This window comes from Bombina bombina, chromosome 4 (genome assembly GCF_027579735.1).
Source record: "Bombina bombina isolate aBomBom1 chromosome 4, aBomBom1.pri, whole genome shotgun sequence".
NCBI lineage: Eukaryota > Metazoa > Chordata > Amphibia > Anura > Bombinatoridae > Bombina > Bombina bombina.
The window spans coordinates 251,571,750-251,587,751 of NC_069502.1; the positions used below are offsets into that span (position 1 = coordinate 251,571,750).

The 16,002-nt window shown below is 36.7% G+C and overlaps 1 protein-coding gene across 2 annotated transcripts in view; it reads right to left on the reverse strand.

Moving 5' to 3' along the window:
• D2HGDH (D-2-hydroxyglutarate dehydrogenase) overlaps window positions 1–16,002 on the reverse strand; it is a 136,417-nt gene that overhangs the window by 19,107 nt on the left and 101,308 nt on the right. For both annotated transcript variants that reach the window (XM_053709883.1, XM_053709882.1), the window contains one exon: window positions 3,314–3,479. In XM_053709883.1, coding sequence (XP_053565858.1) covers window positions 3,314–3,479 — 166 coding nt within the window. The remainder of the gene's footprint in view (window positions 1–3,313; window positions 3,480–16,002) is intronic.

Consider the following 16,002-nt stretch of genomic DNA (forward strand, 5'->3'; position numbering starts at 1 on the left):
GCATTCAACGACCTCCCCTTATCTCCATGGCTCTTGGTCTCTTCCTTGTCAGTTGCTACTTCCCACCCCTAAGGTCTGCACAGGAAGACATCCTGCTAGAGCGGAGAGTGTTTCTTCTCTGTGTGTGTATGAATGAAGTATGGGTTAAAGTGACTATATAGTTATGGTAGGCAGCTTACTCATGTACATTATGCTGACGTACTCCCGTGTGTTGCGCTAGTAGTTGAAAGGCAGCCGGGCAGAAAGGGGAAAAAAAAAGTATTTTTAACATGCTTGTTAAGTCACTGTCCAGCTAAATGCAGTACCACTCAAAGTGCTTTAGGTTGAAGGGTGGCAGAATTAAATATACTTAGTCAATCATTACCCCACATATGCTTAGTCAATCATTACCCCATTTTTTTTTACCTTAGGGGAAAATAAATCAAGACTGTACATACAGTTTTTCAAAGATAATATCCCTGTTTTTTTCTACCTGGTGATAGAAAATATTTCTTGATTCAGATAGAGGATACAATTTCAAACAACGTTCCAATTTACTTCTATTGTCCAATTTCCAATCACATGAGGCATCTATGTACAGTCACCAATCAGCAGCTACTGAGCCTATCTAGATATGCTTTTCAGCAAAGAATATCAAGAGAATGAAGACAATTTGATAATAGAGGTAAATTAGAAAGTTGTTTAAAATTGCATGTTCTTTCTAAATCATGAAAGAAAATGTTGGGTTTTATATCCCTTTAAAGCCTTTTTATTAATGCTCAAGTCCCAAGTAGTAAGCAGCTTGCAAAACATTCAAATTGGGACCTCTGTCTGCAATGCATGTGCGATTACAATAACACTATTTATATTGCATTTTTAAATAAGATATATACACACTACATGCAGATATGCATGGGCGACTAAAGTTTCTTGCGAGCTGGTAAGTTTTGTGATTCACTCGCCCGATGGGCGAGGGGAGTTTTTGGGTATTCATAGGCCCTGGTGGACACAGGAATATTACGATTTCTGGAGATGGACTTGTAACCTTGAGATTGTCCATGCTTTTCCACAATTTTTGTTCTCAAATCCTCAGACAATTCTTTGCTGCTCTTTCTCTTCTCCATGCTCAGTGTGTCACACAAAAACACACAACAGAAAGGTTGAGTCAAATTTTCACCATTTTAACTGGTTGCCGTGGTGATTTCTATATTGTCAGCACCTGTTAATTGATACAGGTGAGTTTAAATACAAATTACAGGAGCATCACAAACTTGGAATGCAATTATTTCTTACAATTTTGAAAAGGTGCCAATAATTTTGTCCAGTTCATTTTTGGAGTTTTGCGTGGAATGTGTCAGAGTTGTCTTTTTTTTCTCCACTTTTTTTGTGTCATAGCGATACAAGCAAAAGAAATAAACATGAGAATGCCTTAACATTTGTAAGTGCAACCATTATCTGACAGAAATGCAGGGGTGCCAATATTTTTGGCCATGACTGTATATATTAAATTATCTACATTGACCCATACCATAAGAATATAGTATAATAAGAATATCAGCTGTACCTGTAAAAGATCACCTATAAACCAGCCTTATATACAGGTATACTTTATAACAGGGTACATACATTCACATCGCTAACCTGCCTTTACTTCACAATATTTCACACAGATACACACACAAGCAGGACCAATACAGAAACTCCTTATATAAATACCAATCAATTCCCTTTTCAAAGACAATGAGAAAGCATTAAATGTGTGCCCACTTAGGGGTCGATTTATCAAAGGCTTCAAAACCCTTTCGACCCACTACGGCTGCAGGTTCACACAAGAGAACCTGCACGCCGTATTTAACAAGCAGCGGTCTATATTTAAAGTGGCGAATCTCAATCTCTGCTGTCTAGTCCGACCGGGAAGATTGACAGCTCCTGCCCACGCTTGATTGGCTGTGCGCGGGCAGGGGTGGGATTGCACGTGAGCGCAAAAGTGCGCTCGTGTGCAATGCTGAATTCCGCCAGGGTAATTCAGCCTGCCAGAGGCGAGCTGCGGTGGACAGGGCCACGTATGTGCGCCCCTGTCCGCCTCAGCGTGATAAATCGCTCCCTTAGTGTCATACCCTGGTCTCTTCCTTACACAAGGTGATCGATAAGACCATCTCTCCCTTCCACTGCATTCTAAGGTTATTAAACAATCATGGTTGTTTTACAAGCGACGAAACTGGCTACAAGGAAGCTATATACCACTTTGTGTGTAGAAGCTGCATTTGACCTATCTGAAGAACAGACTCTTTTGGAGGCAATATTTCATAAAAACAAAATATTATGGCTGTACAGTCTCAACTGGGTGGATCAAAAAAGAATGCTAATATTTTCTACAGCAGTATTTAATGTTCTTGCCCCCTTCACAAACCACTCTGATATCCCAGCACGAGATGTTACAAGTTATCAGTCTGCATCACAATGCAGTGCAGTCTTTCCAATCCACTGTCATATTGATCTTATTACATAAAGAGACACAACAAAAGTCCTCTATGAACACTTAATCAAATGTAGTTATATCTTTATAAAAGTAATGTAAAATACACATGTAATAAGGTGTTAAAATATAATATATCTACAGTCCAATTCACATGGTTATTTGTTAAATTCACTCACTCAGAGAGCAATTATATGACATTACATTAGAACATACAACTGGACAGGCACATTTTTTGTTCTCACAAATCATCTGCCCCAGGGCAGCATTGCACTACCGGGACCTAACTGAGCACATTTGGTGAACCAATGGCAAGAGGCATATGTGTATAGCCACCAATCACCAGCTAGCTTCAAGAAGTGCTTCTGTATGCTTTTTCAACAAAGGATACCAGTAAATTGAAAGGTTTTATGCTCTATCTGAACAATGATAATTTATTTTTGGCTTACTGCGATTTTTAGGAAGAGGTACTGCATCCTGGACAACAATAAACAATGACTGATTGAATAGAAAAGCAAATTATTTTGCTTGAATAGACCAAAGCTACCTTTAAATTCTGAGTTGAATATTACCTGGACCCACAGGCTTATTTACTTTTATTTTTGATACTGCAAATAAAACGTCATTATTTGTAATGTTAAGAAATGTATATCTAATCTTCTTCTTTACCATCTCTTATAAAAACAAATTTAGAGGTTGTGTCACCATTATTAATTGATTGGCTAGATTTTCTTACACAAGCCTTAGGATTCCTAATCAACTGTATATTTTATTTATTTTGGATTATTCATATTTCTATATCTTGCTCTGAGACTGCCTTTTTGTAAGCCACAATGACTAAATACCACTAATTCTTACCTAGATGTCCATATCCAACCACTCTTTGTGCAGATGTACCCAAACGAGCCCTTGTTTCTTCAACCAAGTCATATATCTTTTCCACAGGCATAGATAGGTCGTACTTGTAAACATAGCCATCATGAGAAAGAGCTTCTGTGATTCGTTCTCGGAGAGCCCAGAGAGACTACATAGAACACAGTAGGAGTCAGAAGTCAAACGTAATACTAGGTCACACGTGCTGTATATCTTTTGGTTCAGAACAACAAAGAAAAAAAAAAAAAAACAGGTTTGTGCAACCACTAAAATTTCCATTACATTTTATTTTTAGAACAAACCAGTTTGAGGAAACAAAGTCCTTAAAATACAATAGAAGATTAATAAGAAATAAACGTACACTGACTAAAGGCCCAAATGGTTTCTGGGCTAGTGAGATTCTATAAGAATTCTCGCCAGTACTACTATTTCCCTTGTGGAATGATCTAAAAGAGGGTGTCTCGCTAAGGGGCGTATACTGCATTTACGTATGGGGAGGAGATGCAAATATTACAAAAGTGCGCAATGAAATTCATATTTTAAATATCTTGTGAAATGAATAATTGAACACTCACACTAAAATATGCAGGGAAAAAATTGTATTGTTAAGGTGCATCAAAAATTGTAAGAAATTTTTCCATCAAAAACCGTATTTTTTTTTATTTTTTTAAATTTTTTATTTATATCCAACAAAGGGTACATTCATACATGGCATACAAGTATCGCACCTCGCAGGATGCGTTAAAAGGTAACCATAAGAGTAAAAATGTTAAATCAATAATAAGAAGCAACATATATTCACACCTATATGAGAAAACCAGGCTTAGTTGCAGCTGTAAATGTTAGAGTTTTCAACGGGTTGAAAATTTTCTATATACCTGTACCACAATGCTGGTTTTTTTGTTTGTTTGTTTTTTTAATTAGTAAACTACCTTAACTTAACTCAACCTAAAATAAAACAAGACATTGATTTTAGAGGACCCTTACATCAACGAAGTATGGTAGTAATGCTCTTAATGCTGATGGCCATTATTAATTCATTGATATAGACTACAGAGCCCATTGGAATGAGTATGTTATTTCCATTCTACTTAAATTATGAAAGAGGGTGTATTAGCCTCACCTGCAATCTGTAGTCAGATTTTCATAAAATATAGGGATTGAAAACGGAGTTCTTCAAAAGTTCCAAAAGGGATTTAGTAAAGTTTTTAATCTAAAGAGATAATGGGGGATTACATAGGAAGTAAACATCAAGTTCAACTTCTGTAAGATGCGTTTGTCCCGTCTAACAGAGTTAATAGTAGAACTACCACAATATGAATAGAAGTGTCAAGAGTTTTAATACTTTAAACAAACTAACTTAAAAATTAACAAATAAAACAACAAAGAACTCAGCCAATCCAGACTAAGAGAACATTATAGACAGTACCTATCCCGCCATACATTTTCCGGTAAGGTTGCTGCGTTAACTTGGTCCCAAACTGCCCTCAAAGGCTGAACATCATAGAACCTATTAGCATTATTATGAAATATCAGCGTAACCCTTAGGATATAAGATACAATATTGTAGAAACTTATATTGAACAGTAAGCAGATTGTTGGGGGCATGCACAACCATGAAGCAATAATCTGTGTAAAATGTAGGTAGAGGATTAACTTAAAAGGTATCTGAATGGTCGTGGAATAGAACTCAAATAAATGGTGTTTTCCATGTAATAGATATTTGTAGTGTTATAACAGGGAGATTGCAAAGGTTCCTATATAATGAGAATTAATAGTCCTCAACAAATTCCAGACACATACAGAAGTGGCTGTAAGGTTCAGAAGGTGTGTGTCTCTTAAAAAGGTGATATAGTATTGGCTTTTGACATAAAGAAAAGGGAAAATGACATTGGAGATTTTTAGGCTAACATCATAAAATTAAAATAGGTAAAGTAAGTGTTAAATATATGGTGTGGGGTTAAACAGTGATCTAAATACTAAAGAAGTAGGTAACTATCAGGTCTAGGTACAAGATTGTTATCTTTGTATGCTGCACTGGTACTCCCAACTGGAGCAACCGAGTTAGAACGATTGGAGCCTGAGTTCCAGAACCAATGTGTTAAAAAAAACAAAAAAAAAAAACTATCTACAGTATGTTATGTAGGAGGATTATATAAGTGCTGCGTTCAAATTATCCCTAAAGGGGTCATTTAAATCAGAAAGCGTCTGTGATCCAGCAATGAGTTATATGTATAGCCTAGGTCAGCAGATTCATATATTGTGATACATACATAACCGGTGTGTTCATGGGGAAGTAGTTTCTTAACTAAGGAGGAGGATCTGATGGATAACATAACAGTAATCAGGCAAATAAACAAGAGAAAACAACCTAATAAACAAACATTTTAACTAAAGAATTGAGGCATTGTTATGATTATGCAGCAGTATACATAAACTTTCGTCCAAGTATATAGGGTCAGAGAGCGGCAAATCCTCTACCATACACAGAGGAGACATCCAGATCAGCCTATTCCCATAACTAAACAGTTCTCATGTCGCTTCCTACAGTCAAAGAAGTAATTTTCCAGCCTCCAGTAAAATTTAAAAAACCTTTATTGTTTCCTTGCAGGGTCCATCATACAAACAATGTTTCAAACCATAACAAGATAAAACACAGAGGCGCCAAACATGGCCTAGTACAGCCAGATAACAGATACTAAAATCCACAAGATAGCGATTGAATACTCACAAAGGAGGTGCACCCATTGGTGCTTATGAAGCAGACTGGAGCCTCTCAGTGGTCCAGCTCACTGGTATACTTCATGAGTCAGATTGTAGTCCTTGATGGTAGTGATTAACAGGTTCCTGAATGAACACAAAAAATGCAAACCATGGCCCAGTAACGTTTAGACAAGCGAGTGGTAGATTGAGCAATCTTACTTACAAGATTCAAAGCACCAGCAGGTGCATAAACTGCAGACTGGAACCAAACAGTCGCCCAGTAGACTGATCCCTCCAGATGAAAACAAGATACCTCTCAGGTGCCAGAGAGTTAGCAGCATACAAATGATAAAAAAGGGGTGTCCAAAAAGCAAGTGTATTTCTGTAAAAATCTTTATTAAAAAGCGACGCGTTTCTCAGCTAAAACAAGCTGTTTCCTCAGGCTAAAACATTATATGTTTCAAACCATAACTTGGTTCTTAATCATGTCTACTGAATAGTGTACAGGTGTGGCTTTTATACCTGACTAACATTTATCAGGCTACACAATTGCGCCATCTTATGGTTAAAATTTAAGATTACATGTGATAAAATAAAATATTCAATTTTTGTAACTTCAGACTTTTGTAAATCTTTGTAAAATGTCTTCTTTCTATTCTATATTTATCACATGAATGTTAAAAAAAAAATTGTATACATATTAAAATAAAACCTATACACGTAATTAAATCAGAATCAAAATGCTGCTACAGATAATGCTACAACCATTAATCAGAAAAATAATGACCAATCAAAATCTTTATTAAGACCTTCAGGTATTAAGGTATTTAATTTGTTTATCCAAAACATCTCCCTTCTTTTTAGCAATTGGTCCCTGTCACCTCCCCTCCTGGGTCTGTCAACTTGTTCAATGACTTGAAATCTAAGTTGACTGATGTTATGACCCATGGAGAAGAAGTGACAGGAAACAGGAGCTTCTGTATTTTTGTTCCTGATGTTGGATTTGTGTTCGGTAATCCTAGTTCTGACTTCCCTACTCGTTTCCCCTATGTAAATTCTGGCACAAGGACATTTGATGAGATATATAGCATATGTGCTTCTACATGTTAAGTATTTTTTTATTGGATATTTGGTCCCCTTGGTGGGATGAAAGAAATTTTTCCCTTTTATCATGGAGCTGCAATGACTGCAATGTAAGCAAGGATAACACCCTATGTTATCAGATCCTATTTTTGTTTGTGATACCTTCTTTTTACTACCAATATCTGCACGTACTAATAGGTCTCTTAAATTTTTAGTTTTTTTTGTAGGCCATCATATGTATGTTTCTAAATTCCTCAACCTGGGGGTTACAATCCCTAAGTATGTGCCAGTACCTATTTATAAGGTGTGATATTTTAGGTCCTAGGGTGTTATATTGTGTTACAAATATCATCCTGTTTTCTTTTGTGTTGTCTTTTTTTGATTCATCTTCCTTATTTTTGATGTATTTTAATTGTTTTGTAATTAATTCTTCTGGGTAACCTCTTCTTTTGAATTTGTCTGCCATTTCATGTAATCTTACTTCACATTTGTCTTTATCTGTCACTATTCTTTTCACTCTTTCAAATTGACCTCTGGGTAATGGCTTCTATTGTTTTACCTGAATGGAAACTGTCATATTGCAATATTTTGTTTTTGTCTGTAGGTTTAACATACAGATCAGTTTTTAAAAAACCTTGTTCAGTATAGACAAAGGTGTCTAAAAAGGCCACCCCTGTTTCATCCATATTAAGTGTAAATTTTAGCCCAGCGACAGATGAATTAAGATGTTGAACAAATTGCAATAGGCTACCAGCGTCACCTCACCATATGCCAAATATGTCATCCACAAATCTCCACCATGCTGCACCATATTGTAGAAATAATGGATGTGAATATACAAATCTTTCTTCTATGTGGGACATAAAAATATTGGCATATGTTGGGGCGACGCTGGAGCCCATTGCTGTACCTTGCTTTTGCAGAAAAAAAGTGTCTTGAAAGAGAAAATAATTGTGATATAGAATAATAGATACTAAATCTATTAAGAATTGTATTTCTTTCTCATTGTATTTGTTGTCCACTTTTAATGTATTGGTTACAGCTTCTATGCCACTAGTATGTTTAATCGACGTATACAAGCTAGTAACATCTAATGTATATAGGATACATTTATCTCCAACATGTCCAATATCTTTTAATTTAGTGAGAAAGTCATTAGTGTCTTTTAGGTAAGATGATGTATCTATTAAAGAAGGCTGTAATACTTTGTCTAAAAATATAGCAATTTTTGAAAATATAGAATTTACTCCTGCCACTATAGGGCGGCCTGGGGGGTGAAATTTGTCTTTATGTATTTTAGGTGTGATATATATTACTGGTCTTACTGGGTTTTTTCAATTGAAGATTCTTTAAATTCAGCTGTGATAATGCCCATTTTAACTGCTAAATTGGTGATATATTCTATTTCCTTGCCTATTTGTATTGTAGGGTCTCTGGCTAAAGGTTCATATACTGAGATGTCATTTAATTGTCTTTGTATTTCATTGACATAATCAATTTTGTTTAATAAAACAACCGCCCCACCCTTATCTGCTTCCTTTATAATAATTTCTTTGTTGTTTCTTAACTTATTAATAATATCTTGTTGTTTCCTATTAGTTTGCACTAATTCTCTCTTTTTATTTCTTTTTAATAAGTTTTTTACTTCATTTTGGACTAATTTAGCAAAGGTGGCTACACTATGTTGTGTAGGCGGATTAAATTTACTCTTTCCTTTGATGCCAAATATTTTGGGATTATTAAATTTTATATCCTTATCTGTACCATCAATTTTAGTCACTTGAGTTGATTCTGTCATATCTTTGAGTGCAGCAAAATGTACCTTGAGTTTCAATTTTCTAAAAAATCTCTCTAAGTCTTGTTCTATAATAAATTCATCATGCATATTTGGTAAACAATAAGATAAACCTTTGTTTAAAATAGTATATTCAGTGTCTGACAAAACATAATTAGAAATGTTTTGAACTAAACTATCCTCTGTAGCTCCTACATTAAAGTGCAAATTAGTGTTTTCAGTAACAATAGTGTTATCATTCGAATTAGTGTTACTATCATCCAAGTTTAAAGTGCTTGTGTCATTTACAACATTATTTACTAAAGTGCTTTCTTCACTATCTACATTTAATATCAAATTATCATACATATTAGTGTTAATATTATCATTATTAGTGATAGTGCTCATATCATTATTGTGACTTTGTTTGTTATTAACATTTATGCATGTGTTACGATGAGAGCTTCCTACAGTCAGCAATAGCGGCTCGGCAACGATTCAAATCGACTGTCAGTAGACTGAGTCCATGCCATATATTTTCAGGTATGGTGATCGTAGTTACACAACACAAGTCTGGCGGCCATCTTGTCTGGTATACAAGAAAAAGCACCTCAGTAGGAGATTGATATTGTGCAACAGACAGTGAAGAGAAATCCTGCAATGCGCCTGACACAGCTGGCACCTCGATGTCACATGTCTCTGCAGCTAGCCCCTCAGGCTCAAAGGCCCTCATGACGGACGAGTGTAGCGGAGGTAAGCATTTTTCCATGTCACAAGGCAAGAGTCTTTCAGGCAAATCTGAGAAGGGAACTGCTGAATCGTCAGATGTAACAAGCCCCCTCAGATCTGTAGCGAGTGAGTCCTGCGGTTCGGGTGCCGAGGAGCAGTTTTGCATGTTGGTAGAGTCTACATTACAGGACCTCCCAGTCGCCAGAACCACTTCGTGCAGTTTCTCATAGCTTTGGACCAGGCGTTCTAGTGCCGGCAGAAAAATAATTTTTATCTGTGCAGTAAGATCAATTCCTGTATCCATCATTTAAAACTTAGGAGTTAGTGGATTCAGTAACCGTGCCCACAGCTCTGTTGCAAAGCAAGAATTACTATGTACAGTGTGGCGGATGAAGACCCGCCACTGCACCAAACGGTTTCTTCCTTTAATATGCCTTCAGTGGGAGAAAAGATAATAGTTTCTCTATCCACTATGATTCTCGGACACAAAGCTGTCAAGAGAGGCGTGGATGGCAATGGATCCTGGCTGCAAAAGGGTTTTCTTTCACCAAGTGTCTCGGAGCTTCAAAGAAATGCAGCCATCTTGGAGCGCCGCCCACCGGAAGTCCCAAAAATCATATTTTATAAAAAAAAAAAAAAAAAAAAAAAACATTCTATGTAAATTACCCTGGACTAAATGGTATTCAATATGCACAGCTTAAATCGTAATTTAAGTACACTGGATGCGCAAAAAAAAAAAAAAAACCACGGAATTCATACTTATAAGTAAAAAATACAAAGGATAACAAAATGTATGCTTACCTAATACATTTCTTTCTGGGCATGGAGAGTCCACGACATCATTTCAATTACTAGTGGGATATTCACTTCTGGGCAGCCGGAGGAGGCAAAGAGCACCCCAGTAGAGTTGTTAAAGAGACCCAGAACCCAAATTATTTCTTTTGTGATTTAGATAGAGCATGCCATTTTAAGCAACTTTCAAATTTACTCCTATTATCAATTTTTCTTCGTTCTCTTGCTATCTTTATTTGAAAAAGAAGGCATCTAAGCTTTTTTTGGTTCAGACCTCTAGACAGCACTTTTTTATTGGTGGATGAATTTATCCACCAATCAGCAAGAACAACCCAGGTTGTTCACCAAAAATGGGCCAGCATCTAAACTTACATTCTTGCATTTCAAATAAAGATACCAAGAGAATGAAGAAAATATGATAATAGGAGTAAATTAGAAAGATGCTTAAAATTTCATGCTCTTTCTGAATCACAAAAGAAAAAAAAAAAGTATAAAATTTGTAGAATTTTGAAAAGGTATGCAAAGAGGACCATATTGTCGCCTTGCAAATTTGCTCCACAGAAGCTTAATTTTTGAAAGCCCAGGAAGAAGATTCAGCCCTAGTGGAATGAGCCATAATTCTCCCAAGAGGCTGCTGTCCAGCTGTCTCATAAGCCAACCTGATAACGCTTCTCAATCAGAGAGAAAGGGTAGTAGAAGTGGCCTTCTGACCCTTACGCTTGCCAGAGAAAACAACGAACAGGGCAGAGGATTGCCGAAAATCCTTAGTTGCTTGAAGATAAAATTTTAGAGCATGCACAACGTCCAAGTTATGCAGAAGGCGTTCCTTCTGGGAAGAAGGATTGGGACAAAAACAAAATTTATGCTTATCTGATAAATTTATTTCTCTTGTGGTGTATCCAGTCCACGGATTCATCCATTACTTGTGGGATATTCTCCTTCCCAACAGGAAGCTGCAAGAGGATCACCCACAGCAGAGCTGTCTATATAGCTCCTCCCCTAACTGCCACTACCAGTCATTCGACCGTAGACAAGCAAGAGAAAGGAGAAACTATAGGGTGCAGTGCTGACTGTAGTTTAAAAATAAAAAAACACCTGCCTTAAAATGACAGGGCGGGCCGTGGACTGGATACACCACAAGAGAAATCAATGTATCAGGTAAGCATAAATTTTGTTTTCTCTTGTAAGGTGTATGCAGTCCACGGATTCATCCATTACTTGTGGAATACCAATACCAAAGCTATAGGACACAAATGAAGGGAGGGACAAGGCAGGCGCTTAAACGGAAGAACCCACTGCCTGTAAGACCTTTCTCCCAAAAATAGCCTCCAAAGAAGTAAAAGTATCAAATTTGTAGAATTTAGAAAAAGTATTAAGCGAAGACCAAGTCGCCGCCTTACAAATCTGTTCAACAGAAGCCTCATTTTTAAAAGCCCATGTGGAAGCTACCGCTCTAGTGGAATGAGCTGTAATTCTTTCAGGAGGCTGCTGGCCAGCAGTCTCATAAGCTAAGCGGATTGTACTTCTTAACCAAAAAGAAAGAGAAGTTGCTGAAGCCTTTTGGCCTCTCCTCTGTCCAGAGTAGACAACAAACAATGCAGATGTTTGACGAAAATCCTTAGTAGCTTGTAAATAAAACTTTAAAGCACGAACCACGTCAAGATTGTGTAATAGACGTTCCTTCTTTGAAGAAGGATTAGGTCACAGTGACGGAACAACAATCTCCTGATTGATATTCTTATTAGATACCACCTTAGGAAGAAACCCAGGTTTGGTACGCAAAACTACCTTATCTGCATGGAAGATCAGATAAGGGGAATCACACTGTAAGGCAGATAACTCTGAAACTCTTCGAGCCGAAGAGATAGCTACCAAAAACAGAACTTTCCAAGATAAAAGCTTGATATCTATGGAATGCAGAGGTTCAAACGGAACCCCTTGAAGAACTAAATTTAAACTCCATGGCGGAGCAACAGGTTTAAACACAGGCTTAATTCTAACTAAAGCCTGACAAAACGCCTGAACGTCTGGAACATCCGCCAGACGCTTGTGCAAAAGAATAGACAGAGCAGAAATCTGTCCCTTTAAGGAACTAGCTGACAATCCCTTCTCCAATCCTTCTTGGAGAAAAGATAATATCCTAGGAATCCTGACTTTACTCCATGAGTAACCCTTGGATTCACACCAATGAAGATATTTACACCATATCTTATGATAGATTTTCCTGGTGACAGGCTTTCGAGCCTGAATTAAGGTATCAATGACCGACTCGGAGAAACCACTGATGGACGAAAAGTAGACTGGAGAGAAAGGCATGAAGCAAGAATTTTGGATTTTCTGACCTCTGTCAGGAAAATCTTCATGGACAGGGAATCTATGATAGTCCCTAAGAAACACACCCTTGTAGCTGGAACAAGGGAACTCTTTTCCAGATTCACTTTCTACCCAGGGGAACGTAGAAAAGACAACATCTCTGTATGAGATTCTGCTAGTTGAAAAGATGATGCCTGAACCAAAATGTCGTCCAGGTAAGGCACTACTGCAATCCCCTGAGATCTGACCACTGCCAAAAGAGCCACCGAACCTTTGTGAATATTCTGGGAGTCGTGGCAAGGCCAAACGGAAGTGCAACAAACTGGAAATGCTTGTCCAGAAAAGCAAACCTCAGAAACTGCTGATGATCCCTGTGAATGGGAACATGCAGATATGCGTCTTTCAGGTCTATGGTTGTCATGAACTGACCCTCTTGGACCAAGGGAAGAATGGTCTCCATTTTGAAGGACGGAACTGAGGAATTTGTTGAGACATTTTAGGTCTAAAATTGGGCGAAAGGTTCCCTCCTTTTTGGCAACTACAAAAAAAGATTTGAATAGAATCCTAGACCTCGTTCCCTTACAGGAAGAAAGCCTGCCCCCCACTTGATCCAAGACTGAACTGGGGGCAGACCCTTCATGCTGATTTAGCATCAGATGAAGGCTTTTTGGTTTGCTTTCCCATGGAAGAAGAAGAGGGAGACTTCTGTCCTTTGAAGTTACAAAAGGACCAAAAATTAGAATTTTTGCCCTTAGGCCTATTCTTCTTGTCCTGATTGTAGGAAAGACCCCTTTCCACCAGTAATTTCTGCTCCTGTTGGACACCTAGGGAGCAGCTCTGTCTCTCCTTGTTGTCTAATTTTTAACCGCTTACCTGGTTTATTTAATGGCTTGTTGATATACTAATACTTATGCAAATCTTTCAGCCTTAATTGCTAAACGTAATATAGCCCTCGGATTGTAAGGGCTTAGTATATTTTCGCTCAATATATAGTTTGTTGGCTGTCAGAAAAATATAGCAGATATTTATTTCAGCATCTTGATATTTATAATTTACCTGGTTCAAGTATTTTTAATTCTTTTTGCTCAAGCTATTGTATGCATGTGTGTTCCTAGTTTAAGTAATAAAATATAGAATGTATGAACTTTTTAAACGGACATTTTTCTATGTAATCTACCATATTAGATGCAGAGTGTATTATTAATTTGTATTTGTGGAGCTTGTTTCTAAATACTACATTGTATTCTCTACAATTAGTTACACTAGTTGTTTGGTTCTGTCTAAACTAAGACTCCACAACAGGCATTGTCTTCTAATAATATTATAAAGAATCTATGTATTCAACATATAAATACAGTTATATTTAGACAAATCCTGTAACTATATAACTCTGTCACCCCCAATCCTCTAACATTCTAATGTGCGCATATATCTTGCAACTCCCCTTTTTTTTTAACGATAATTACACAAAGGCAGCCCCTGCGAGGGTCATCGAGAAAAACCCACATCTGAACTTGCAAAGTTTAGATCATTGGGCCCTAAGAGTCTAATATGCCATTCTAAATGACAGGCTAATGCCTACTGCACCTAGCAACAGACGCCTATAATCCCTCAGACAAATGTAATATAAGGATAGCTACAAATAAATTAAATCCATCCAAAAGTCAAATTAATTTAAAAAAACTATATACAACTTGACTTTTTTTTTCTTTACAAATATACAGGTTTTTGTTAAATGGACATAAACATACAAAAATAAAATAATTTAATATATATAAATGTTAAAAAAAATTAAATACTGCACTGTGACTTGCATCTAACTATGTGTTTAACCCCTGCAAAGCTAGAACACATATACTGTAGTTTAAAATGATTTGTATTAAGACGACACAGGTTCACATTAATGCTTAACAAAGTACACAAGTCATCTCAGGTATCAGTATGTCATGACAGTTAGGTATGTAAGGGCTGCAGCATTAACTTCAACACTGATATATTGATACAAGGGTTGCAGCAACCCCTCCTTTATTTGCCCAAATTTGTTTTACTGTCTCACAGGCTTCCATATTTATCTGCTTGTATTCCTTTATTTTGTACATGTTAAATATTTATTTCAGACATTTTAATATTGTACTCCTTGTCTTTACACCCACTGTGCCTAAAATGTGAAATAGAATTCACAGATTTGCAGAAATACTGTGTGAATGAAGCTAATTTATATGAAGAATTTGGTGTACCAAACTGTATCAAATGGTAAATAAAGTGGGTTTTATTTTCAGTAACTACTGTATAATTTGTACATTTCTGAAGTGAAATGTATCAATTCCTTAGTCTCATTATTTTCTTCAAAAAAAGTTGCCAATACTAATTGATACATTGATAATATTCTGAATCACAAAAGATTTTACAGTCCTGTTGGTAATATGCAGAAGCAATACTGCTAGTGTCCACAAGAGGTGCTCAAACTCAATGAGCAGTCAATTTGTTAGAACCTAGGAAGAAGTAAATCCTGCCTGTGCTGCTCTATTATTAGAACAAGTATAACTACAACAACTTAAAACCAAAATATTAAACAAAGAGGACAAGACTTAAACATTACTAATAATTGCTTACAACAGGAGCCTTCACGTATGTTTAGGATTACCACATAGCCGGTATTAAGGTAACAATCTTACCTATGTTTGAACCTTTTGGGGGCTGCCAGCATCCAGTAAGAGATACTTGGGCAATGGATATCTCTGTGATTATGCAGCTGCAATTCACCTGCTTTTTCCATTTATGTTTGCGCATTCTGATATCTTAAAGGTGTATATTAAAGTACATGGATAAGTATAAATTGGTTCAGTGTGACTAGGCCTGTGTAACATAAGAAAAAGAATCAGCAGGCTAAGTACAACTACCCCCTATTTGCAGACAAAAGGTGTAAGATTCCAACCATTTGCTGTATTAAAAAAAAAAGTTGTTCCATTTACTGGTTTACTGATGTAATTAACCTCGGGTGACATAAGGCAATGGACAGTGAACTAAAACTAATTATTCAAATATCTTAACTGTTTACAGTTATAGGAGATTTGTGCAGTTCTGTGATAAATGATCAAACATGCTGGTAATGAATACAGACTACAAAGCAGTCATCTACAGAGTTAAAACTATTGTGCGACTACAGTCCATATACAGAGGGCAGAGCCCTCCGCTATCCATCTCTCTGAAATGACAAAAACCCTTTTACCCTACACCAGCCCTCATCTTACCATTACTCACAGAGAGTCATTAGCACTAT